The 25,468-nt window shown below is 39.7% G+C and overlaps 7 protein-coding genes across 13 annotated transcripts; 4 read left to right on the top strand and 3 right to left on the bottom strand.

Moving 5' to 3' along the window:
• The first annotated feature begins 80 nt into the window (after positions 1–80).
• LOC129581825 (ribonuclease H1-like) lies at positions 81–4,865 on the top strand. Of its 4 annotated transcripts, none has more exons than XM_055473086.1 (7): positions 81–452; positions 2,297–2,748; positions 2,985–3,037; positions 3,453–3,736; positions 3,824–4,063; positions 4,266–4,390; positions 4,477–4,865. In XM_055473086.1, exons 3-7 carry the CDS (start codon positions 2,985–2,987, stop codon positions 4,552–4,554), a joined length of 780 nt encoding a protein of 259 aa, XP_055329061.1. In that variant the 5' UTR covers positions 81–452; positions 2,297–2,748; the 3' UTR covers positions 4,555–4,865. The 4 variants fall into 4 exon arrangements, with proteins under 4 accessions (XP_055329061.1, XP_055329060.1, XP_055329059.1 ...); XM_055473085.1 differs by having other exon boundaries at positions 1,801–2,748; XM_055473084.1 differs by having other exon boundaries at positions 1,798–2,748.
• Positions 525–3,498, bottom strand: LOC129581824 (uncharacterized). Of its 3 annotated transcripts, none has more exons than XM_055473081.1 (4): positions 3,387–3,498; positions 1,788–1,969; positions 1,276–1,574; positions 525–1,175 (listed from the first exon to the last, which is right to left on the bottom strand). In XM_055473081.1, exons 2-4 carry the CDS (start codon positions 1,864–1,866, stop codon positions 738–740), a joined length of 816 nt encoding a protein of 271 aa, XP_055329056.1. In that variant the 5' UTR covers positions 1,867–1,969; positions 3,387–3,498; the 3' UTR covers positions 525–737. The 3 variants fall into 3 exon arrangements, with proteins under 3 accessions (XP_055329056.1, XP_055329055.1, XP_055329054.1); XM_055473080.1 differs by lacking the exon at positions 3,387–3,498 and adding an exon at positions 2,037–2,142; XM_055473079.1 differs by lacking the exon at positions 3,387–3,498 and having other exon boundaries at positions 1,788–2,078.
• Positions 4,866–5,319: 454 nt separating the features above from the next.
• Positions 5,320–10,225, top strand: LOC129581659 (alanine--glyoxylate aminotransferase 2, mitochondrial-like). The gene is made up of 12 exons (XM_055472863.1): positions 5,320–5,638; positions 5,725–5,846; positions 5,973–6,163; positions 6,408–6,531; positions 6,633–6,727; positions 7,046–7,205; positions 7,400–7,534; positions 7,641–7,806; positions 7,981–8,008; positions 8,086–8,206; positions 8,284–8,532; positions 9,691–10,225. The coding sequence occupies exons 2-12, from the start codon at positions 5,736–5,738 to the stop codon at positions 9,790–9,792; spliced, it is 1,482 nt and encodes a 493-aa protein (XP_055328838.1). The 5' UTR covers positions 5,320–5,638; positions 5,725–5,735; the 3' UTR covers positions 9,793–10,225.
• Positions 10,139–12,766, bottom strand: LOC129581661 (uncharacterized). Its single transcript, XM_055472865.1, has 5 exons — positions 12,602–12,766; positions 12,290–12,439; positions 12,145–12,219; positions 11,953–12,082; positions 10,139–10,581 (listed from the first exon to the last, which is right to left on the bottom strand). Exons 2-5 carry the CDS (start codon positions 12,389–12,391, stop codon positions 10,511–10,513), a joined length of 378 nt encoding a protein of 125 aa, XP_055328840.1. The 5' UTR covers positions 12,392–12,439; positions 12,602–12,766; the 3' UTR covers positions 10,139–10,510.
• Positions 11,948–15,971, top strand: LOC129581660 (uncharacterized). Its single transcript, XM_055472864.1, has 7 exons — positions 11,948–13,191; positions 13,466–13,833; positions 14,138–14,217; positions 14,279–14,449; positions 14,515–14,612; positions 14,771–14,896; positions 15,238–15,971. Exons 2-7 carry the CDS (start codon positions 13,534–13,536, stop codon positions 15,726–15,728), a joined length of 1,266 nt encoding a protein of 421 aa, XP_055328839.1. The 5' UTR covers positions 11,948–13,191; positions 13,466–13,533; the 3' UTR covers positions 15,729–15,971.
• A 244-nt stretch (positions 15,972–16,215) lies between these two features.
• Positions 16,216–17,541, top strand: LOC129582096 (uncharacterized). The gene is made up of 4 exons (XM_055473508.1): positions 16,216–16,506; positions 16,908–17,099; positions 17,299–17,479; positions 17,529–17,541. Exons 1-4 carry the CDS (start codon positions 16,362–16,364, stop codon positions 17,539–17,541), a joined length of 531 nt encoding a protein of 176 aa, XP_055329483.1. The 5' UTR covers positions 16,216–16,361.
• A 343-nt stretch (positions 17,542–17,884) lies between these two features.
• LOC129581762 (carboxypeptidase B-like) lies at positions 17,885–24,238 on the bottom strand. Of its 2 annotated transcripts, XM_055472985.1 has the most exons (8): positions 23,998–24,238; positions 21,696–21,858; positions 21,430–21,608; positions 21,095–21,331; positions 20,493–20,736; positions 19,627–19,887; positions 19,146–19,554; positions 17,885–18,465 (listed from the first exon to the last, which is right to left on the bottom strand). In XM_055472985.1, exons 3-8 carry the CDS (start codon positions 21,591–21,593, stop codon positions 18,263–18,265), a joined length of 1,518 nt encoding a protein of 505 aa, XP_055328960.1. In that variant the 5' UTR covers positions 21,594–21,608; positions 21,696–21,858; positions 23,998–24,238; the 3' UTR covers positions 17,885–18,262. The 2 variants fall into 2 exon arrangements, with proteins under 2 accessions (XP_055328960.1, XP_055328961.1); XM_055472986.1 differs by having other exon boundaries at positions 21,430–21,858; positions 23,985–24,238.
• Between the last annotated feature and the right edge of the window lie 1,230 nt (positions 24,239–25,468).

The following is a 25,468-nucleotide window of genomic DNA, read 5'->3' as shown; positions in this document are numbered from 1 at the left end:
CAAAAAATGACAGCCCCTTTCAAAAATTCTTCCAGCTATCGTAATCACAATGCACAGTAAACAAAGTTATTTCAGTATGTAACATAAAACGAAGGATATCACAATAGTCAACAAGATCAATCAGTACACCCATTCTCGCACGAAAACGTTGGAGGGCCAAAGTTCAGGTCGTAGGATTTTATCAGCATCGTCTTTGAATATTCCAATCCGCGCAAACGTCGCAGTGCGCTTGTCTCCACGTGGGGGAACAAAAACACTTACGAATCTGGTAGAAATTCCTTCGCTGTTCAGCTGACTTATCACACTACTTATCATCAGCTGACTTCAGCTGACTTATCACACTCCTACTTATCACACAATCGTGTGGGGTTATTTTTGTGTGTTTTCCACGTTTTTTGGATAGGGTACTGTTGTGGATCTGTGAGACTGCTGAACGGATGATGACAGATTAGGTACGCATTCGGCAGATTTGAGACTTCGAGGAAATTAAACCTATTCTTTCGTGCATTTACTGTCAAAATTAATAAGGCTCCAAATTTTATTACTTCAAAAAATTCACATGAAGTATACAACTGCAAGCTACAGAACTCCGTTTAACTTTTTACCATAGCCGAAAACAGAAAATAGTAAGCAAAAATTGTCACGAAATTCTGAAATAGTAGAAATTCTAAAAGGAGAATTCGGTGTAGGCAACGTATTTCCTTGCACTTTGTGCTGCTCGTACTCGTACCGCTCAGTTAGGGTGAAAGAGTTTGAGAAAGCATTCTTTCTTTCACTTCGATGTCCCGCAAAATTTTACCATAGCGAACAGCCAACTGCCGAAACTCCGCTCCAAGAGATTCATATTCCTCTTTTTTCGCTAAGGTGGCATCAATATCGCCCTCCAGATCCGTTTTCATTCTCATCAATTCCTCGTAAACCAAGCGTAACTCTGTGATTTTCTCGGGGGTATAGAATTTCTCCATCAAAGTCCATTTGGCACGTTGGAGCTGCGACGTTTCCAACTTTTGGCACATTTCAAGTGTTGCAGAAAATGCTTCATCACCGGAATCTCTGGCCTGGTCCAGCTGATTTTTCCCTGCGGTTTCAGCCAGTGACTTTGCTGTGGACTGCACTAAATAAATATTTCCCTGCACCATTTGATCATGCTTCGTAATAACTTCAGCGAGATGGGCCTAAGAATACAGCAAAATTTATTTACGAAGGATAGGTCAATATCAGCTGCTCAGTTCAGTTGAGCACGCTTGCAAAAGGAAGAAAATTTTCGTAACACACTTCTTTTTTCGTTATGGTCTCCTTCTTTTCTTCCAAAAAACTGCAGATATTTTCAGTGGACAGATTTGGCTCTCGAAAGATTTCCTGACAAGTTTTCTGCAGATAGCGCAGTCGTTCCGCAGCATCTTTAGCCACCGCAGAGAGCACTACATCACCTCTTCCAGACGTGTTTTCAAGTAATTCAGAAAGCTTATCCTTAGAATGAGGCTCTGCAGCCAGCTGGACGAATAGGTCGAGGATCCTCACGCTGGCTTTCTGAACAGATGCCACTGACAATTTTGCTTCAGTATTTCGTGATGCTGTAAAAATTTCGGATGTTATCATTGTAGCGATTTAAAGCAAGAATATTGCATACAATTATATAAACAGTAATTAAACGCAAACCGAAACGATACGAATACTTACGTTACCTCCTTATTTTTACACCTACACACTCTATGTTAACAAAACGTTTAAATCGCGTAAGAGCCACAAAAGAAAGGAGAAAAACTGAAGTTACTATTTACTATTACCTGTTCGCAGCAGTTCTTCGACAAACAATTCGGGAATACACGATGTTCCTTGGGACACATTTCCGAAATCATTCGACATGTCCGACTTTCGTGATCTTCTTTGAAGTTCTTTCCTGAAGGCCTTTGTGCGGCTGTTAGCCAGATTTAGCCAGGCGCGCCAATGGAGAATTTTCCCGTATATCCTAGGATATCAAATTTGACAAATTAATAACAGTCTCAAGACTCTCAACTTAAAACCATAAAAACCACCTTTTTAGAAATGTTTTCAGTTTTTAATTTGGCAAATTTGGTCTGAGGTCTCCCATACATACATCGCCGCTACGCGTACGCTCTGTAAAAGTGTGTAAAGTGTAAGCACTGCCACTAACCATGGTAAGCATAACGAACAATGAAACCACTCCTTTAAATGTGTAGCGTAACCGCCGCCTCCAGTGTGGTACTTTAAACAAAAAAGTTTAAAGGCATAAAGAATTTAAAAACTGTCTCATTTAATTTCGACGTGCTTTCAGTTTTTTAGTTTTCCTTGTGTTGCACCCTATACTCGTACGTGTTATAAATATGGATTGTGAATTTGTGGCAACCGTTATACCAGCCGCAACTGTTTCGGCGGCTCATGAAGCGGTTTTGTGACAGCCGGCATTTGTATGCCTTTGGCATGTTTGGTGCACGAGGAATGCCTCATTTCCTGCTTGTGGCTTCTGCTTGAGCTCGCTAAAGATGGATGTACAGTACACTGTTACTTTTTCAAAACTGTAATCTTGAATGAGTATGCATACTAGTTTTCTGCTCCTGTGATCTTGTGGCCTGTCACATTTTCCTTTATTTGTGCTAATTTAAACGCACTCAAAGCCTAGTCGTCAGCTGTAACTAGCGGTTGCCCGTACTGAGATATTGAAGCATCCTCTTGGAGCTGGAGCGTCGTTCATCTGGAGTTGCAGGACTGTGAATAAATCTTAACAAGGTATGTCTGGATATTAGGCAGACTTATTGGGAATTTTGGACAGTCTTTTGCTATTGTAAGTTATAAGTTACTAGTAACAGCTAAAAGAGATTACGAAATACTGGATAAGCCACCCGGCAGTAACAAGGAAATCGGGACTCATCCTGCATATAATTTCTGTACAAGTACACAGTTCCTGCAAGCTTATTTACCTGTTTGTACTTCTACCATAGTTTATTTATGTAAGTGTTTTGCAGATGCCTTTTTACGCTGTGAAGAAAGGGAAGAAACCAGGAGTTTATGAGAAGTGGTGAGTGCTTTTTAAGCTGACTTAGGCTTGGCATTAGGTTGTGAAACGTAGAGTTGAACGCGCTGCCGATATTGTACTGCAGTGTGGAGTTCGGAAGTGATATTATAATAATATTATGTGAAAAATATGGAGATTTTTTTGTGAATCGTTTATTTTGTGTCGGTATGTGTAGTATTGCGTACTGTAAAAGCAGTATTGAGGCATATGTTCATTAGTCATAGCCTGCATAGAGTTGTTTTTTAGGCTCATAAATCTATTGAATCTTCCTTTGATTGTGAGAATATGAACACAGAAGTAGAGTAAATCATCATGCGAGCATTCTGCATTCTCTTGATCTTCTCCTACATACCTATCTGTCGTGTTCCCAGCATGCTTTATGCAGTTTATGGGTTTTTCATATAGCCGTGTTTCGCAGGAACGATTGTCAGCAACAGACTATTGGATTCCACGGTGCACAGTTCAAAAAATTTGACACCCGGGAGGAAGCTGAAAGTTTTGTGTCCGGAACTAATCCGGGAAAAACTGCTTCGACGAAGGCAGCAACCGGAAAAAGAGGAGCAGCTTCCAAATCAAAACGTGAGGACAGCGCCAGTGAATCGGAGGAATCTGAATCCGATCAGGAGTCGGATGATTCTGAGGATGAATCGGTCCCGTCAAAAAAAGCAAAGACCAGTAACCAAGCCACATCCAAGGGTGCAGGTAATGCAGAGCTGCGTTTGTGCGTTTTGTAGTGGCACATATGAAATCGCTCGTTGAAAATCGATTGCTGAAGTTCTGTGCCGGCAGGTGGAGAGCAGGTATACGTTGACGGATGTTCCTTCAATTTGGGTAAACAGCCGGTCGCCGGGGTGGGCATCTACTGGGGCAAGGATTCACCCAACAATTTATCGGAACCTCTTGCTATTTCCGGAAAAATTACTTTGAATCGTGCGCTAATTCATGCAGCTATTCGTGTTGTGAATCAGATAAAAAAGCTTGGGAAAAGCGATGTCACTATTAACAACGACAACTCCAACTTGATACAAAGTAAGCGCTGGATCAAAGCAAGTATTGACGATTGTTTTTCGTAATCGTACGTATTATTATTATTTTCGTAATCGTACGTATTATTAATTATATTGTTGTCCGAAGCAAAAAAGTAAACTAAATACGTACTTCATTTCTTCGTTGGTTATTAGCTGACGACGATCGTACTTTGTAGTTTTGTACCATTGCATTTTCTTCTCAGGTATGTCTTCTTGGGTAAGCAAATGGAAATCGAACGGATGGAAAACAAATGCTGGAACAGACGTGGCAAATAAGGAAGATTATCAAGAGTTAGCGAAAGCCGCGGAAGGACTGCAAATATCATGGGTAACCATTGCCCTAGTACCACTAATTTTATGTTTTGCATAGAGTATAATGGCTGGAAAATGATAATTCTGATTTATATTATGCAGAATCTCGCTGGTGCGGATGCTGACGAACAGAAACACGCCGACAAGTTAGCTAACGAAGGTGCACGGAAGAAATCCTGAACAGATCCTGCATAGCTTGTATTACTGTATGATGAGCCGCTGGTTTGTAATAATCGTAAGTAATTTCGTAAATGGATCGATTGAGTATGAGTTGCACTTTACTTTTGATTGAAACGATGCACAGTTTGGCTTGCGGCAATTTTATATAAGAGACTAAAGGCACTGCAAAAGTGAGAATTTTATTTCTGTGTTGGGGTTGATGGATGTCCAACACACCGTAGTTTTAAAAACTGAAATAGATCTTTGCCGGTTTGTTAGAATCTTCTTATTTGATGTCGGTACGGTCGATTACTTGTAAACAATGCTTGTGGTGTTTCCTGTCAATTGCAAGTCAGAATGTGCGACGCATTATTGAATAACTTCAAGAAGATTCTGATGCAAAAACCGGAAAAATATTTCATCAGTTTTAAAATAAATACATGGACCGATTTGTAACGTACGCGCGGTAAAATTACGGTTTGTGACAGCGATCGCAGTACAAGAGAGTAATCTGCGTGTGTGCGAATCTGCTGATCAATTTACCAAAACACAACAATTTCCTAATGAACATATGAATTCTTCTGCATGAGCGGAGGATATGTTCTGCTTTCTTCTTTTTCGCTGCAGTCAGCAGCTGCGGTACCTTTGAACCTCAATGTTCGCAACAAAACTGAACAAATTCACAGAGGTATACACCGTACAGATACAGTTGCATGGCAGGTAAAAATTTCTTGTCAACACGGCAGTACCACAATATTTGTATTATTTGTATTAAGTTTGCATTGTGTACACACATTCAGGTGCCTGCAGTGATCTAATCTTTTCCGTTATCTTTTCGATAGCATCTCCAGGTTCCTTCTGCTCGACATCCAAGGGCTGTATAACTGTAGACTAGAATCAGATTTGCCTAACGCACGGACGTGGCAAGTTTGGAGTTACTTGTACAATACACGGCTGTTAGTAACAATTTTACAGCTGCAACTTTGGGTTTGAATTTTTTTTCCTCAGACCCTGTGCACTGCGTGGTTTGCCTGTAATTTTGTTCGTTTTCCGGCTTCCCAGTTTGTGACTTATTTTTTTGGACATTCCTTGTACTAATTTGGAGGTAAGTGCAACGTAGTCATTATTTGATGGGTCTTTGAATAACAAACTGCAAATTGCATTGCTTCACTTCTGATTTGCATTTTGCAGTACTCGCAGGAATGGCAGCAATGATATCGCGACGCTACTTGTCCTCGACAACGAGATTAGCGGCATCTGTAAAAGGAGCACCGGAAATGCCAGGATGCGATTTTAAGCCGGTTGCATATAAAGTAATTATTATAAGTAAAGAAAGAATCAACAGAACAACAACACCATCATGCATCCTAATTTTGAGTTGCACTTCTTAATTATTTTCTGGTAATAATATTTTTATTACAGTTTCCTTGTTTTGACAGGGTTTAAATATGGAAGAAACGGTTAAGCTGCGGAAAAGCCATCTTTTTCCCAGCACGCAAAGTTACGCTTACTACAAGAAGCCGCTCATGATCCATCAAGGCCATATGCAGTGGTTATGGGATCATGCTGGAAAGCGATATCTGGACATGTTTGCAGGAATTGTCACCGTGAGTGTAGGACACTGCCATCCGTAAGTTTTGTATTTTGCTTTATCACATAATTTTATGTGTTGAATGGTACATGCATAAAAAGACATAGAAGTATATATAGCTGCTTCGTTATCACAAAGTTTATTCTTTAATTGAAACTTTGCACTGCTTTTGCGTTATCAGTATTTGTTATCCAGTATTAGTTGTGTTATATTCATTTGCGGTTTTCTCTCGATTGTACAAACAAATACCAAACGCTTTGACGTTGCATGTGTCATCGTTCAGGAAGGTGTTGGCAGCGGCGGAAGGGCAGCTGAAGAAACTGTGGCACACTACCTCAATTTACATGTATCCCGGTCTGCAAGAATATGTGGAGAAACTGACCAGTAAAATGCCGGGAAATCTGAAGGTGGGCTTTTTGTCCCGTTTGCTTTTTAAACAGTAGATTAACTCCGGAACGTTATAAACTTTTTATACATTCGAAATAATTGCTATTAACTGGTTGCATAGAATGTCTACCTCGTTAACAGTGGATCAGAAGCTAACGATCTGGCAATGCTACTGGCCAGATTGCATTCCGGTTGTTACGACATCATTGGACTTCGGTCGGTAAAACTGTTATTGCCTAACCATAAACCTTATTCTCTACACAGCAATCAATGCTTTTTAGAAATACCATCTCATGACAATCACATACCTATAATTTCATGCTATATGTGATGTGAAAATAATTATTTTCGTTTAATTATCGTTGACTGATTGGTTTTTACATAAATAAAATGCCACCTTATGTATAGAAGTATGTATTCGCATATGTACGAACGAGACATTACGAAAGCTTTCGTAATGTCTCGGCACGAAGTATCATCTATAAATATATTGTCTAGTATGTGACAAGTTTTAAATATCTCACGTACATACAGGAGCGCTTATCATGGAACCAGTCCCAACTTGTTGGGCTTGACAGCTCTGTCCACTTGGCATTATAACCTTCCTGTCGGATTCGGCATTCATCATACCATGAATCCTGACCCGTATCGGGGCATTTGGGGTGGCAAATACTGTCGAGATTCTCCGGTTCAGGTAAGTTGAAACAAGGTGGAGAGAATTTCCGCTTATGCAGATTACATAGCCATAATTTCGTACATCCACATCGTTTTAATAGATACGTACTGCGTTATGCAGTTTTTATTAATTTCAAGGGCTGTTTTTAAATAATCCTGACCCCCGATTACATTTGCAGTTTGTAGTACGTATGACTGCTTATTGCTCTGCAGACCACAAGAAACTGCGATTGTCAGTCGGACAAAGCTTGCGAAGCCGGCAACCAGTATATCGCTCAACTGGAAGATGTACTACGCTTCTGTTGTCCTAAAGGAAGAATCGGTGGAATGTTCGCAGAATCCATTCAGGTAAAATTTGATGTGGTGGCACCTTATTTATAACGCGGGGTCATAACTCAGCAACGAACTTCTGTCGTAGAATGCGGGTGACTAATGCATTGTTTCTTATTTCCAGGGAGTCGGAGGAACAATACAATTTCCCAAGACATTCCTGCAACGCGCATTCAAAATTATTCGGGATCACGGCGGTGTGTGCATTTCGGACGAAGTGCAGACCGGCTTTGGACGCACTGGAGAACATTACTGGGGTTTCGAAGCGCACGGTGTCGTACCGGATATCGGTAAGAAAAATGTGTTAAGGAAAGGGCAACCGACCAAAGCGTGATCTGAGAAAGCCATTGCTAAAGGGATGCCATAGTCGAAAATCGCCGGACTACAATAACACTTATAATTATAAGATCGACTGATCGACCATGAGCAAATTCCTTTAAAAACGGTTGTCTGTGCGTTTTTAGTGACCATGGCCAAAGGCATTGGAAATGGGTAAGAATTTTCGTCGAAGGCGCTAATAAGCACCTCATGTGTAGTGATATATGCTGGAAAAAACTGAATTTTGACAGATACCCTATGGCCGCAGTGGTAACGACACCGGAAATCGCCAAAAGTCTAGCAGCAGCCAGCCATTTCAACACTTTCGGAGGGGGCCCACTAGCTTGTGCTATTGGATCAGCTGTTCTAGACGTCAGTACAGATAGTGAAATGCCATATTTGAGGGGACGGGATTTTAAAGTACAAACTTTTCATGTTATGCATCGCAGGTTATCGATGAAGAAGGCTTACAACAAAACTGCGCTAAAGTGGGAACGCATTTTTTGGAAGGATTGGCCAAATTACAGGAGAACTATGAAATAATCGGTGATGTGCGCGGAAAAGGTCTCATGGTTGGTGTAGAAATGGTGAAAGACAGAAAGTCGAAGACGCCACTGCCGGCTGCTGATATGGCCGAAATCTGGGAGACTACCAAAGATTTGGGCGTACTCATTGGGAAAGGCGGATATTACGGAAACGTACGTTAATATTAATAATTTAACTATTAATAAACCATCACCAGATCTTTCAAAGCGATCATCAGTTTCTTATCTATTTAAGAAGAGATTATACCGATTTCGACCTCTTTTTACTATTCTCGCTGGCGCAATGCGTGCGCTTGTGCTGCATCATAACTACTCATCTGACCTAACACTATGATATTTTCGCTACATACGTAGAAAATCTGAAATTGGTTAGACAATTTTAAAATGTAAAAGTTACTGATCAAAAGCCGTTATTTTCCGGAAGCAATAGCAATTCAAGCAGATTTTTGATATCTTTCTTTCAAGCGTAGCGACGTGTTCCGCTAAAATGACTAAAGTTCTGTGGAGCGTTTTTTCCAATAAACTCAACCATTCTTGAAAAAAACAAACTTGTTTACACTCAAAGTTACTTTCTTTATTTTTTATAGAATACGCAAACATTTTTCACAAAAACGCTCCACCATTCTTCTTGAAAATGAATTTTCTTGAATCTGATCAAATGTCAGAATTTTCTGACATCTTTGAAAATTGTTATTGAGTTTAGAAGTCAATTTTGGAAAATTTTTCAGAAAGTGGCGAAGAACTTTCTTTTGTTCTGCGCTTTCCTTTGGTCTTACCGATTCTGCGCTTGCAGTGCCGCCACACTGAATGTGTGCACAGCAAAGAGTGGACTTTGGCCACTCTTTCATGTGCACTAACTGGATAGCGCCACGTGCTTCCATTGTTTAGCGCCTTTGTTATGCTGTATTCGTCCTCACTGTGTACATGAGCCTTGTCTGGTCCTATTACACTTGCAGTCTGGCTGGAATATGTATAACAGCCACAAGGCATATTGACATATTCCAGATTGAAAGAAAGCACATCTCGGTGCAATCTTTCTTTCACTAAATTTAATCACAGGTGGCAGTACTGTAGAAAGATACGCTAGCCCGCCAAATCGCTCCTGGTCGGCAACGAAAAAACTTGAATAAGTTTTTTCGTTGCTACCTTAATCTACTCTACTTTCGCCCAGTAATAGATGTAACTATTATTATTACACTGTAGAATTTCGAAAATCTCATTTTCAGTCTTGCTACCATAGTATAAATTCTCCTTAATGCGCCAATGATTGTGGAATATATCAGCTACGAGTAGAGTTTTAATTTATCATAGGTGTTCCGGATAAAGCCTCCAATGTGTATCACCAAAGAAGATGTCGATTTTACGCTGGACGTATTCAAAACAGCTCTGGACCGCTATTCTGGGAAACGATAGAAGTTCATTCAAGTGTACTACCTGACATTAGCTCACAATCAGTACCTAACTTTTTACAAACTACTGAATCGATATCTTGCCGCTGTAGAATTCCAATTAACACCTACCGCTACCGGTTAAAATATTACAGTTAGTGCATATTCAGATTTTTCTCTTCTCTGCCTAGCTGGTCTACAATATTAATAATTTAAGACTGCAGTACTGTAATCAGAAACAATGTTTATTAATTTTCACATTTTGTAATATTTGCTCTCGCTTCCATGTTTGTGTGGGAAGCCCTGGGAACCAGCTTTTTATTATTAGGCAACAGTTTCGCACCAAACTTCTAAACTGAAATATAGTACCTATTTGTTGCTGGAAAATACTCTGGTGTGCTTTGTGCAGGATTTTTTCTCGTACTGGTGGAATTCAGCGCATTAAACACCTGCAGGCAGCAGTGAATCGCAAGGTTTAAACCTAAATATGCGGTATGGAAAGAGGGGAGGCTAGTTCCCAAAAAAAAGATTCAAGCATAAAAAACAATAATACAGAAATACTGGAATAAACGCAGCAGTGTAAAAGCATCTGAAGCAAAACTTAGGAACGGATCGCATGCAGTGCAGCAATAATGATTCTGTCGGTAAGAAATTCACTGGAAGATCAGTGCTAAACATGACATTTTTGACAATAAGATTCGCGAAATCCGTATGCACTGGCGTGCTTAGCAGATCCCGCAGCTCTACTCGAAGACTTTAAAATGATTTGGATGTCCTGCCGCAATTTTGACGGCAACGTTATAGGTTTCTGGATCTGAAAAAGATAAAGCAAAAGGCATCTGTAATAATATGTCCTGCATCAAACATGAACATCAAAACGCAAGGGAACAGCGGGCCAGGCCGACAACCACCCTCTCATTGCATCAGATCACGCCAGAACGCTGACAAAAACAGCAATATTATACAGTGCCACAAAGCTAGTGTGCATACAAGTCACGTGATCACAAAGTTCTATATTGTTGTCTGTCAAATTTACCACGTATCAGGACTCTGATGCGAATTGTATCTAGGTCAAAACGCTCGAGCGCGCAACAACTCACGCACTGATTTGTGAGTCAGTCAGATTCACTGATAACGCCGCGCGCATTGGTCAGATGGAGATTCAGTTGCTGAATTATAAAACCGAGCTATTTAGCTCGGTTTTATAATTCATGCCTACATTCATGACCACTCAGCAACTCGTTATAAGTGTCCTGAACTGTTTAAAATTGTCAGAAGTGACGCCATATTGCACTATAACGGTAGGTTATTATGGTTGTTATTTATTAACTATTAAGAGTAAATTACTTAATAGATTTAATTACATAGTTAACTTATAATCGGGCACGAATTTGTGAACTAATTATAACAGTTAATTTTGGTGTTATGCTGTTATTTATTAATAAGCGTAAATAATTAGATCTAATTAATTTGTTAATTGAGTAGATATTCGTTGGCTAATTAAAGCAGTTAATTGCGGCGTTAATTATCATAAAGCGTAATTAAATTAATTATTATTAACTCACTAACTTAGCAGAAATTCGTTATGAACTATTTACAGCAGTTAATTACGGTGTTAATTATTATTAAGCGTAAATTAATAAATTTAACTAATGAGCTGCACTAATCTAGCGAAAATTTGTGAACTAATCATAACCGTAACCAGTCACGCCTAATCAACATAGCAAAATTATTGCACACTAAAAAAACAGATAAATATTAGTCGTTATATTAGAATGATTTTCGCAATAAGGCTTGAAATTTTGTGTTTCGTTGTCCTGACAGACACAATACGAATGCAAGATTCACGACGCTCTCAGATCACTTCCGATCACGTATGCGTTATCACTGGTGGGAACATTTTTCATTTTTTTCTCTTAATCACAGCGGAGAGATTAGTCACAGATACGTGCGCAAAAGCCATGTCGCAGATACTAGCGGCCTGTTGAATTTTGACAGCTGTTATTATTCAAAATTAGAATAACTTGTTGTTGCTGACTTCATACCTACATACATGCACCTCAAAAGCTGTTATTTGGGCGTAAAAAGGCAGTGTTATGAAACCCTAGGGCGTTCGTATCTTTTGTTTTTCAATGACTAAATAATTAATCTTTTACAGTTTTACTGTCTTTACAATTTTACTCACCGAAATTTTGCGAAAGCGAGGGCGCATCAATGGCAAAGTTCTCGAACAGAACATAGCGATGACAGTCAATGCTGTTGAAACCTCCAACTTGCCCATCCACTTCAATAAGTCCTTGAATCGCTTCATTTAACTGCGACCAGAAAACGACTAACAAACCGTAAAATGTACAAAATAATTAATAACAATCTCTACCGGTTCTCTCATGCGCACGGTGATCAGCTGGTTATCAGTGCTGCGTAGCTTAAAATTTCTTCCAGATTGATCCACCTGTGCACATCAACCCAAACACACATAAGCAACAACGCGATGTTTACAAAGGTTCTCGGAAGGAGTCTACCTGTTCAACGGTTCCAATAATACTAACAAATTTTCCAGCCATTCCCTGCAGAAGTTCACCATTTAAACGCCCGATGGCAGTCTGCTGTCCCGATGCGATCATTGTGGAGGCAACCGACACCCGATTCTATCTAACTTTAAAGACGGTCTCCTATTGAGAATGACGAAACGTTCAAGAACAGATTTAATGCCACCGGAGTACTTTAGAATACGATCTGAGAAACTGCTCTTCGACAGAATCGTCTCAACTCTCATATCCAACCACATGGAAAAATCACAAAATGTGTGACAACCGTCAAACGGAAGAACTTACCTTTAGTCCGAGCGTACGTGGATACGTGGATCTTGTGGTTTTCTGTTGTGTACTTACTCAAAATTAAAACTGTCACATAACAGGTCACCGATATTATTATTAAAAAATCCTCTGAAATATAAAAAATCAATTTCAGAAATTCTTTTTATCAGTAAAACTGAAAAGACGTTAACGTTTAAAGTAACTCCCTGTATAGGCGGCTGAAGTCACCGCAAGTCGGATGTAAAGCGAGTGCGTAAAGCTCGCGACACTTCTCTTTGTCCAGTTCATTCATGAAGGGGCTTTGGGCGGTACAACACCCAAGGACTCTGATTGGCTTTACACGGACATCCGCTCAGCCGTCGCTTTGAGCTTCAAAGGGCAACGAAGATCGTCAAATTTTTTCTCATTTTGTGTTTTTGCTGCATCATTTGCACAGTGCACTTGCTTTTGATTTGTGTTATTTTGATTTGCACATGTTTAAGTTTTAACCCAGTTCGGTATGTTTTATTTGGACTGGTAATTCCTTTGCTTGGACCCAGCAGAAAATTATCTGAAGAACGTGATTTTCGTGGTTCGAATGATTTGACGTGCATAGAGAGAACATCAAGGTAAGCTACTACTTAAAAGAGGTGAGGTAATTAATAAAGGAGAAAGACTGCATTAAGTCATTTTTAATAACAAAAGCGCGATGACAATATCAAGATTCCAATAATATTATAATAACAATAAGATTGCATTGAAACTTGAAGGCCTAAAAGTGTGTGAAACTGGGTTCGACTGGCCCCTTAGATTTTGGCATTTTAATTTAACATTAAAACCTACGAAGTACGAACACCAATTAATTTTCGGTAACATGATGGTGATGGTATCATGCCTTCGTAGATTCTGCTTCTTTCGCATCATTCCCGTCCTGGCTTTAACCAGACCATCGTCTGCGTTAACCGCACGGAATGCAGAACACCGGCCCAGTACATCTGCCGCGCAGTCCACAATTACCAGAGCAAGTTGTTCAGGAAAGTACGGGACATTCGAGAGATGCAGAGATGGCCAATACGACGAGTAGAACGCTTCCCGATCCCCCTCCAGATTTGTTTCAGGCCGAAGTTATTTTGCGTGCCACGACCATCAACAGCATATTTAAATTATCCTCAAGGGACAACTTCAGATGTAATTTGGAAGCTGTTGCTAGCTTTCCAGTTGGCAGATTTTGCACATTAAAATCTAGCGGACCGCGATCCGGTGATGCGTCGGTAAGCGTGCCACATTGACGCATTTTTTGTTAGCTGTAACTCGGAAGAGGATAAGCATCTTCAAATTTCTCCACCAATTACTGTAAAAAAATTTTGCATCATCCGACATAGATAACGGTGTCAGCGCTTGAAAGCCTGTTTGTATTCGTTTGAATTTTCGAAATATTTTCGTTCCGATAATAGGTAACGCAATAGCTATTTCAACCTATTTGATAAAATATTAATGCAAGGATGATCGAATCCTTTTTATGCACGTTGTAGCATTGCATCATTTTTTTAATTTATAGCCTTGTCTATTTCACAGCTGGAAATGTGTTATCCAGGATTTAACGGGAAATGCACAGTCCAAAGAAACGGTTTTGTAAAATGCAACGGACAGCGGAGGTAAATCTTGTTCGCGGCTGTGACATTGTCATTATCCGTAAATATACGCTGCCTTCTGTAGTATCGAGGAAGCTGTTGTCCTAGCAAAACGGATTGTGTGGGATTTCATTCACTTGAGCGGCGACAAATCCCTTAATTTATGCGAACATAAATTTTCCATCATGATGTTCGATGGAGAATTCCCATGGAAGGTTAACCTGATGAAAATGAAGGGAATGCACTCGGAAATCAAGTGAGTATACCCAGAATTATGCTGCTACCGTAAAATATAATGCAAAAAATGAACTTCCTTTTCAGATATGAGCCGCAGGTGGGCTCTTCTCATGCTGTTGCTCGTTTTAAAGATCTTGATGCCCATCTGAATTTGTATCAATCCGGAAAATTTAAGCTATTTTGTAAGTAAGTGCGCGTGTGAAAAGGATTTTTGTTTACGTTGTATGCGCGCCGTCATACGGTTGCAGAAGTGTTTCCACATCCGGAAGTTTTTGGGAATTTAAATATCGTATGGTGATTCGTTAAAATCAGCATAGTAAAAATAAAAAATCTGTCGCAGGTTCCGGTGATTGTGATCCGCTTAACCCAGCGATTCCTAAGGCTCTGGAGGCTGTGCGGCGTTTGGGTAGTCTGGCATCGCGGTACATCATCGCCGGTCCTGTCGTACAACAAATGGAGGACGAAGGTATGTTGGCCTTCCCGGTGTTGTGGGAGTTTGGGGCACTTTGGTTGAACTGATTTATCGATATGTTTATTATGAAACGTATTAAATTCTGGAGAGCGATACTTTGAAATGAGATTAAAGTGTTTGGATTAAAGTGTTTGCTTTTGTGCTATATCCGCGTAAACATTCAATAAATAACCAAATTCCGCGTTTAGTGAGCGATGGTTACTAATTTACTGCAGTGTCATTATGATGTGATTTCCTTAATAAATCGGAAACTGGCACTCTTCTGCATGCTTTTGCACAAGAATTCGTATATCATGAAAAATTAACAGTCTTGATATAGTTGATGTGGGTTTCAGAGGAGGAAATGAGGGATATTCATACTGGAAATTCACCGCAGCGCCGACAATCGGTGATGGTGCCAAGGCGTTCCGATCGGCTGGCGGCATTAGGCATATCGCACTCCCCTGAACATGTCATCCATCGAGCCAGAACACCGGACTATATTTTAATACAAACGTTAGACTTGCTGAATGAGAAAGAAGACGCTCTGTATGAGCTTTTTAAGGAGTTAGCCAAAAGAGTATTTCGTCGTGATATGGTGCGAACCATTCAGGGAGTATTCCGATCGAAGAAGGATTGTGTTGATTCCGCATCATTGAGGGAGGAGATCGAAAAAGTCAGCGATGTATTCAGCATGAGGAGCACGCTTGATCCGGCGGTTCGGCCTATTCCGGAAGGCTCAGCTCCCCTGGTTAGTAAGCAAACAGCTTCTGCCAACAAGTTGAAGACTCCACAAGCCACTGGAGAAAAGCGTAAGCGAGGAAGACCGCCGAAATCGAGCCACTAATGAAGCGTATGGAACACTCTATGTACACTGTTTGTCAATTATGCCCAAAACAATTTGAGCCGATTTGGGATACTTAATATTGGATTAGATAAATTTTAGTTAAATGAAATTATTTTGGATAATCTTTCGTTGGAAATCTGTGAAAGCTGTTCTAATAAGAACGTGAGAGTGAAGGAAAGTGATGTTGTAATTTCTTTACGGTACTTGAAACAGCTATGTGAGTTTGATCGCCCAAAAGTGATAATAAATACCAAATTTTGCAGTAGAGAATGACCCCGAAAACTGCAGATGTGTAGCACTATAGCTGTATTGGTACGATTACAATGGGCAGTTTGCTCGATCATGGCTTCGAGGATGCTCCTATCAATTGTCAGTGAAGCGTGGTCGTCTGTTTATTGCGTGTTGTTGGTGTAATAAGTTTATCAGAAGTTCGTGGTCTGTTTATGTATCTGTGGTATCGTAATACTTCAAGTTTATCTTGTGCGACTCCAGTTTCAAAACACTCTATTTGAAAACTTTCGGAAGAGGAATCCATCAGTTCGTGTGAATCAATTTTAATCCATTTTTAGCTGATGGAACATTGAAATTTTTTATGTTAAGACGGTGAAGTAAAACGATATTGTAGCTGGCGGGATGACAACACTGCACTTCCTGCTTTTGCTGTTTTCCAAGGGCAGTTTCATCACCGGTACACTGTACAAGATGGGTAGTAATGTGGATCTGTTCATGGGGTTTTTGTTCGTGTCGGAAGCATTCCAATATCAAATTTTTGCTTCAGGTAATCAATTCATGCATTCTGTTTGATTTAATTTGTAATGGACAGGCATTTTTAAACTGTATTTTGACATTACGATTATATGATGCATATGTGCATAAATAACGTTCAAGTTATGCATACAAGTTGCAAATCGGAAGTTTTCAGTTACTCGTAGTCTACAGCAAATTATCGAGTCTCTAATTACCTTTGTACGACAGAACTGCGATTTTCCACCATTTATTTAACAACTGTTGAGGCAGGATGTTGTATTATGGTTCATGCCGGCACCAGTACAGTGCCGCTAAAGGGCAATTGTCTAAAATTTTATGTTTATGATTTTACACGGACGTACGTGCAGAATTCGACATACAGTATAATTTCGGCATACAGTTTTCTAATTCTGCATTCTGTGATCATGATAGGACAAATTTTGCCACCGTATGCTATGCTCCGCTGTTACAGCTGCCTCCGTCCGGAAAGTCCATGTTCTACGCCCAGAGACGTAAAAATCGTCACCTGCAGTCCGGGAACTCGATTTTGCTATAAGCTGCTGACCAGCTCTACTCTCTACTTGCAAAAAGTTGCAGCTTTAGAGAATTCCACATTTCATAAACGTAATGCCAATATTTTTAATAAACAACTAAAATACTGTAACGTACAGTTAGTGCAGACACAACCAACTGGTGTACGCAGCATCTGGTGTTTTTTGCTGCAAGATCCAGTTACTATGTATACCGTAATATATTGCATGCTTTCTGGTGCTGTGCACTATGTAAACACTATGTAGATGTATTTAATTGTTTTGTCATTTAGGCATCGTTGGTCCATCTGGAGACTGCGCTGATCAATCACTGATAAATTCGTTGTGGAAGTATGGACTTAACACACCGGAATGTTTTAAAAGTTATGAACTTACGAAAACGGAATTAAGCGCGGACAACCAGAGCGTGTCCTTTCGCTTCCAGGGTCAAATTTGCTTTTGCCACGGGGAAAGGTGCAACACGGGGTTTCTCACTTTTCCATTTTCTGTCAGTAATATGCAGATATCCACTGTAGCGCCTACTTTATACTTTATTTTTCCGTTGATGTACTTTCTGTATTGGACCGCTATTCGAAGACAGAATTAAACAGTGTACGGCGTGATGCGTATCAGTAACTAGCCTAATTTTCCCAATACCCGCCTGCACACTTCGCTCGAAAATAAAACAAAATGTATATTCAATGCAGTAATACTGATATGTGTGTCCAGTGCCCAGTAATAATTCGATTATGGAAACTGTAAATTTGTCCGATTACATTCCAAGTTGCTTCGTTTTTTAGCTTACCTTTAGTTCAGAACATAAAATATTCTGATTAAATGTTTTGTCAGTTTATTATTTGTACTGCTCACAGTGCCGCGAAATCAAATAAATTCAACAGGTAGGTGAACTGTTAGTGCTTGACTGCGCCTGCATGGCAGCTGGCCATTGCATAACCGCCGTTTGACACCGTTGTTAACATCGCGCGATCCATGTCAAAACTATTCACACTTATAGTCTATACACAACCGTATAACATATCCTTAACCTTAAAATATGGAAATTTTGCCTTCTATACAGAGCAATGCTATCAGGTGTGGTAGGTAAATGGAACCGGCTTATTATGGCACAGAATACCAGTTCATAAATCTCAAAACCACCAACAGTCTGTCTGCAGCAGTCATATTCAACAATTAATCACACAAATAAATTGCGAACTGTCAAAAAATTTGCAAACAATACACACATGTACATTGATTTCAAATTTCATGTCTCATTTCATAAAAATGAATGAAGCGTAACAGTTCTGTTACACCGGCATAAAATTCGGCTGCTGTCGGGATAATCTGATTGCGCGGCAGTAGAAAGCCCCAGTTGGCGCGGTCACGCAGCTGGAACTGGTAAGTATACTTAATTTTGGCCACTTCATATGCCCAATCCACTGCTGTTCCGCCGGCTTCGACTGAAACGAATTAATCACATTAAATCTTGAAGGTTTAATTTAGCAAATTTTTGTAACTATTGATCAATACAACTTTTGTGAAAAGTGCAATTTTATCGTAACATCGACCAATGGTTTTTAATTGTCAAACCCTGCGACAGAAGTTTAACAAAACTGTTCAGTATTAATTCTGGAAGACCAATAATGTCACCTGACCTTGCTAAATCTAAATTCTTTACATCCTACGCAGTCATGTCGAAAACAAGCGTTAACCGATATAATTTACAGACCACTTTGTGCATCATCTGGCGATGCTGTCAACTGACAATTTCGTAATCAAATGTTCAAAATTATTAGTGCTACAAGAGGACAAATAAATATTTGTGGAAGCCAACTATAATAATAAATACCAATAGCCGCATTCCGTAAATGTTGGTTTTATGTTCGTGAAGTCGGTAAGGAATACCAGGATAAATAGCATAAACAATAAACAACACAACAATCGCAGGCGTATAATATTATTATATTTGCTTATGTACAAGTACAATAATGAAAATTAACTGTTGCGTTCTTTGAGCGAGACAGATATAAAAATTAATTATGCACTAGAAAACAGCAGACAAATTCTTGTTTTAATATGGTTGTCTGCTGCATGGTTTGGTTTACGTATTTATTAAATGTATAATAACATGGACACTCACATAACGTTTCCGACCAGGAACCCAAATCGTATTGTTCGCCGTACACCTTCCGCATTGCACGTGCCGCAACGTTAGCCGCTAAGATGTGGTCACGGTTATCTTTTGATATGGCATGTTTACTTGCATAAGGGATTAGGATCGTTTGTCCGTAATTTTGCAAAGTAATGTAGGCTTTAATTTGTTTCCGGTTGTTGAAGATAAACTTCGCCAGAGCAATAGATTCTCGCTCGGAAAACGGTTTATCACCGGCAAAGGAACGCTGGCACACATCATATATGCCACTATCCGGATCATCACTTCTACCCCAATTGTACGCAAAGTTACGGTTCAGATCCACTCCACGGCACTGAGGATTAACCAGCGTACTGTTTAGTATGCTAACAGATCTGGTTTTTTTCCAAAATCGGTCCTGTGCAAAAAATTAATGTAAATAGGAAGCGAGTGATGATACGACTGAAGCACTGACAACAAACCAGCGTACCGTTGTCCACGAGTAGTTGTATCCGTCTGGATTGACCACAGGAATTATATACCAGTCATAATAATCCAAAAGCAAGCGCACATCTTCATCGATTTCGTATTTTGCCAGGAGCTGTTGCGTCAGATAAAGCAGAGTGGGAACAGTAATCCATTCTCTACCCTGCATCGCTCCATCGATAACTACCGCATATTTCAGCGGAATCGCCCCAGAGTCCGGTGCTTGAAAATTAGTTTCTTTGAAATTGGCAAACGGAGTTCCGATCTGTAAGCAAAAGGTTTGGAACCTGGTTTTTCCGGAACCTACGGCTTTGGTAGTTATTATCAACTTAAACAGTCGCTTTTGCAGTCTTTGTTGCAAGTTTTAGATCAACATTTTTCGCATACACGTTTCGGACAATACAAAATAACATATGCAACTGCAGCGCAAGGATCTATTGTGCTGCATAGAAATTTACGGCAGTACTGTATGGATATGATTAAATTACAGAAACAAAAATCTGTCTCCGGGAGTTACGTAATTTAATACTGTACATGTGTTAGTAATGAACCTATTGTAGAAGTATGCAATAAATACTACGTGACACTAGCATGGATTCCACAACTATTATCTTATTATAAACTGTAGCATGGTAGGATCTTGCCCTTGGAGAGTAGATTCTGGAGAAATCCGTGGACTGAAATTTATTTCAACTTAATATACAGTGTTGCTAAAGTTATGCAACTGTAATCGCAAAGGTTTTGATAACTGCACTTGCACTGGACAATTATTTATTGTCCCTCTCAAATTATCCACGAATTGCGCACTATTACAAGTAAGTAATTTCCAGTCATATACATCACGAGGTTAGCAGCTAACAAGTACCTTACCTTAAGTCCTCTTATTGGTCTTCCTTCGTAGCTCCTTCCAAGCTCAAAAGCGCTGGCCATGAGCGGATATCTGGCGGAGATGGAATCGATGAAGTCGTAAACACTTTCCAACGGCAGATAGGTCGACAACGTTTGAATACCGGGTAAGAGTACTCTTCGGTAGCTTTGATACACACCGGACGAGGTCAGCAAACCGCGTTGACTGACCGCATCGGGAATGGCAAACTTTTCCCACTGAATCAGTCTGTGTCCACGCACCAATAATTAAGTTATTATTAACACATCTTAATCCTATGCACACAGCGTTAAATCCGAAAAATTTATCATCCCTTTAAAATACGTGTATATTATGAAAGAAAGCGACTCTACGCCTGTCACACGCAGGCTGTGAGGTGGAAATCCCGCACAAAAGAGAATAGCAGAACAAGATAGCTGCTTGTCACATCTTATGGTTAGAAAACTTCGACTTGGAAAGCAAAATAATTAAGTTACAGCAAATCCATGCAAAATTGTATAAAAGAGCGGACTCGCGTACAATATATGCAGCAGATATCAGAAAATAAGCGGAAATCTTTTATGTGCGTATTCGAAAAAGGCTTTACCTTTTTAGATCGTGGCTTAATATTTGGAAGTCAACATCAGAAGAAGTTAATAGTGCGGCAAATTCCTCGACAGATTGTGGAGGTACACGAATCAAAAAATCCCGCTTCTTCGGTGTCAAGTTTGTCGGCAGCGAATCATCCCAAAAATCCAAGTGTAAATGCTTATACTGCATACGCCACAGCTTGAGAAGGTTCAGCTCATCAATTTTGTGGATAGTCACTTTAAATAGTTGATGGCTGTAATTAAGAAAGAAGTCCTGGTTAGCCGGCACTTATGTCACAAGCGCAGCTGTCTGCTCTGCAGTACAGTATTACACTTCCGGCAAAGCGCTTACTTGAGATACTCATTCCGATGCCGCAGTGTGAAATAATTGGCAAAAGAATTCTTCTCCCGAATGAGCGCTCCATGGCCGGTAAACAACAGTAAAAACAGGAGAAAACTTATTGAGCCCGACAGAGCCGGGAAGGTAATGGGTGCCGCGATTGTTGTCTGATCCATAATTATGGCCGGGAGCTGATAAAGAGAACGTTGCGGTATAGTGCGTGCAGGGCTGACGTGTGAATTATCCTCTACAGCCGGGTAAGCTCTCCATGTGCGTACCGTCGGTTTGTACGACCGATTACCGTGAACGATTACGCCGGCATAACCCGTGAAATGGTCAGGTTGGTAGAATTATCAATATGGCTGATAATGAGAAGATGCGGCTATGCAATATGACGATGACCAGCTATAAGCCACTGACTTGACCTCCATGGCTCAGACTCTGAAAACAGGCACAATAATATTGTATCGGCCAGCAACGGTAACGTTCACACACAACAGCCACAGCAGCGGCTCGATCGGTCATGACCAAAGAACCAGAACCCGTCCGCGGCGGCGTACACCGTCTTAATAAGTGCTTGCAATGTCACGACCTAAAGGATTTATTAGGCGCGGTACGCCGGCCAATCTACACGGTTATTACCATCTTTATAAACAACGTCGCAGTATGTATGATCTAATACCGTTCCGCTACAATACAAATATTATAAGACGGTTACTTTATGTAATAACTACCGGCACAAGTACTTTGCAAACACTGGAACTCTAGATCTATTTCCCCGAAGTAAAATATAGGAATAGGAGAGTACGAATAATGTTAACGCTACCGGTACCGGTGTGCAGAATTGACTCAAGAGTGCACGTCTGCAGGCTGCTTTGATCTATACATAACCAACCTAAGAAAGTAAAACTTTTAAAATATTTTCGTAAAATAAATATTCCAAATATCAAAGGCAACTCTGTAATATTGTACTAATAAACATACATATGACCATACAAACTGACCATATGACCACTGTGAAAAACAATATATCACGTTGGATGTAAATGGTTTTTGATTAATCTAACGTTTCCAGATCTGAAGTGTACTACTACTGCAAGCCTTCGCCCGTTATGCACACTCAATATCAAAAAATGATTAAAGATGAAGGTGCAGCGAAGCATAGCCACGACGCGGTTAACATAATAACGATGCTGGGATATTTCACCGACATGCTCATTTTAATCTGACCGGCAACCTTAAACTTTTGCCAGGACACATGTACTGGCAGTATTTGAGTTAGCTTGTTAATGAAGCATGGAGTATGAACGGGGGGTCATTTTGAAGTAAGAAATCTGTTAGATAAGAGCATCACCGACCTTGATTGAGAAGCAAATTACTTTGTCTTAACCGATCAAATCAAATATTACACATAACTTTCGACAAGCCAATTAGTAATGTGCACACTGAGCGTAAGCGTCTTGCAACATCGCAAACATTGCAGTTTGATTTATTCCGACATCTTGATAATCGACAGCACAATATCTATTAAGAAAACATGGTTGCTCGCTCATAGGCCCAGCTCCAAGTAGGTCTTTTTAACCATACTCAGGTGAGCTCGCATGATCTTCAAAAAATAATTAGAAAAGAAAGATGTTATAATAATTATTTACATTCGTATTATCTATTTCCTTTTACTTATTTACAGTGCATCGGCAAATTCGACTTTCTCCGTCACCTGTAGTTTGCAGATTTACTGCAGTGCACTGACATTACTAGCAGTACATGTATAAAATTCTTTTAGCTCTGTCAGTGCCATCTATTAACAGAGAATGGTCTAATTGAACTACTTAGGTACTGTACTACCTGCTATATAAAATAAATAAAATTGATTATAAAATTTGATTGTAAAATTTTATCATTTCTGAATTCTATCATTTCTAATTTTCTGGATACGCAATAAAACAATAAGAGGGTATTCATACCAGTCAGACACATCGCAAAATTCGTTGCGCAAACGGGTGAGGTTGAGAACGGAGTTTGGAGAATAATGTGATGAATCAATAACTGCGCGAGCAGAGGAGACTATGTAATGAATCTATGGAAAAGAAATCGTCTACTTTTCGCATGATCCCGTTCACCCTTTGTGAGTACGCAGAACCCATTTACTGTATGTCAAATTATTTTCTAGCCTGATGGATTACGTTAATTTGCGCGAACTGTTATAGCTTAGACTTTAGAGTATGCAGATCGAAAACAGAATTACTTTTATTTTACGCACGAATACGGCCACGGGTCCGACTAATTGCAAGAAAAGGTCAGCGGAAATGTTGTACACGTGCATCAGGTACATTCAATGCAACTTTACACGTTTACGTTTCCTTTTTGTAGTTCGTATGCTAGCAGAGAACGCAAAAATAGTATAAATCAAGATTATTTAGATACGTTTTTTAGATATCTTGCAATACTTAAACAATACATGATCTTGCAATACATGATCTTACATTATCTTGCAATACATGTACATGATACAGAAACGAAAGTATGCAAGCATCAGACCACATGAATGAATGAAGGGCAGTGCTTACCATTAGGGCTTACCTATTACATGTGCAGCTTTCTTGCCAAAGAAAAAAGATCAATGGATTGAAATTAAAATTTTAACGATGAAATGTTATACGCAGAGATTAGAGCATTCAGATAGAACCAAGCGCAATTGTCTAGAAGCAGCAACTAAAAGTCAAGATATCCAATAAGTTACGCGATATCCATTACGCGCTGATGCACGGCATGAGTTTATAATTTAAAAGGTAATGTGGCTAACATTGTAAGACTATGGTCAACAAAGATTTACTAGTCCTCAGCACGAGACTGGTCAAAAATAACGTGACGTACTGCTTGCCAAGGCGTTTCTTAAAGCAGTCGACTCAGTTTCCGAAAATATGTTATTTATTGCTTGTGCACATCGTCTACCGGTTCGTCGTCTGCTGTTCGCCTGTCAAGCTCTTTGTACGACTGCAAGCGGTACGCTTTGTGTAATCATCGGGAACCAAGTTTTTCATTTGCACAGTCATATAGATGAATAAACCGTACTGTAGATTGGTTGTCAGTCAAAATAGTCCCGTATGCAATATTATTTATTCTTGATATTATTTTTTCGCTGATTAAGTAATAATTAACAAATCCACGCTGTCTAAACAAATTAACCGCATCTTATGTGCGGCAGAATATGCAGTAATAGGGATATAAGCGTAATTGATTTTGTAACGATTTTCATAATTTTGTCTTTGGTATGGCTACGTACGACATATCGTCGCGGGACATTTCGTCAGGAAAACTTCATTTAGAGAACTTTTGTTCGGGAGACAGCGGGTTTTAGAGAACATTTCGTTGCCTTGCCAATTGGTAGCAAAACTGCTTGTTGCCACACAGGGATAATTCGCCCGTCGCCGCGTGGGCAAATCAATGCGTCGAATTTTTTTAGGTTTCTTAATCGCATTATTAGAAAATTAAGTTTACCAAGAAGAAACCCTAAATAAAAACATTTGGCAAATGGTCAGTTCAACATTCGCAAAAAACACAGAAGGCTTGCATAAAAGCTAAATAAAGCGCGAAGTGTCCATGTTACCAAATGTCTGATTACCACATATCCCGAGAAGAAATGTCCGGTCATGGGATAAACGATTCTGTCGACATACCTCGTACTTACAAGTTACAACGAATCGCCCGATCATGGATGCAATCATCATGTACGTAGCGTTTTTCCACAAGTTCCATGGCATGCAGACTGTGTTGACTATGCGCAATTTTCGACATGCAAAATTTATTTTTCAAAAAATGACCTTATTAGCAACAACACTTTAAACGCTCACAATCAGAATAATCAATTACAATAATAATGTTTCGGCTTACATCAATAAAATACTCGTATGTCATAAGTAGCCGTTTTCGATATTTTCGATTTGATTTTTCAATAAACGACAGATCGTGCCGAACATCGACGACGGAACATGATTTAGGATGTTCTAATCTGAATTGAATTTACCGGTTCGAGATCTCGAAGTTTGTCCAT

Source organism: Paramacrobiotus metropolitanus, unplaced genomic scaffold (genome assembly GCF_019649055.1).
Source record: "Paramacrobiotus metropolitanus isolate TYO unplaced genomic scaffold, Prichtersi_v1.0 Parri_scaffold0000006, whole genome shotgun sequence".
Taxonomy (NCBI): domain Eukaryota; kingdom Metazoa; phylum Tardigrada; class Eutardigrada; order Parachela; family Macrobiotidae; genus Paramacrobiotus; species Paramacrobiotus metropolitanus.
This window is presented reverse-complemented; position numbering and strand designations above follow the sequence as displayed.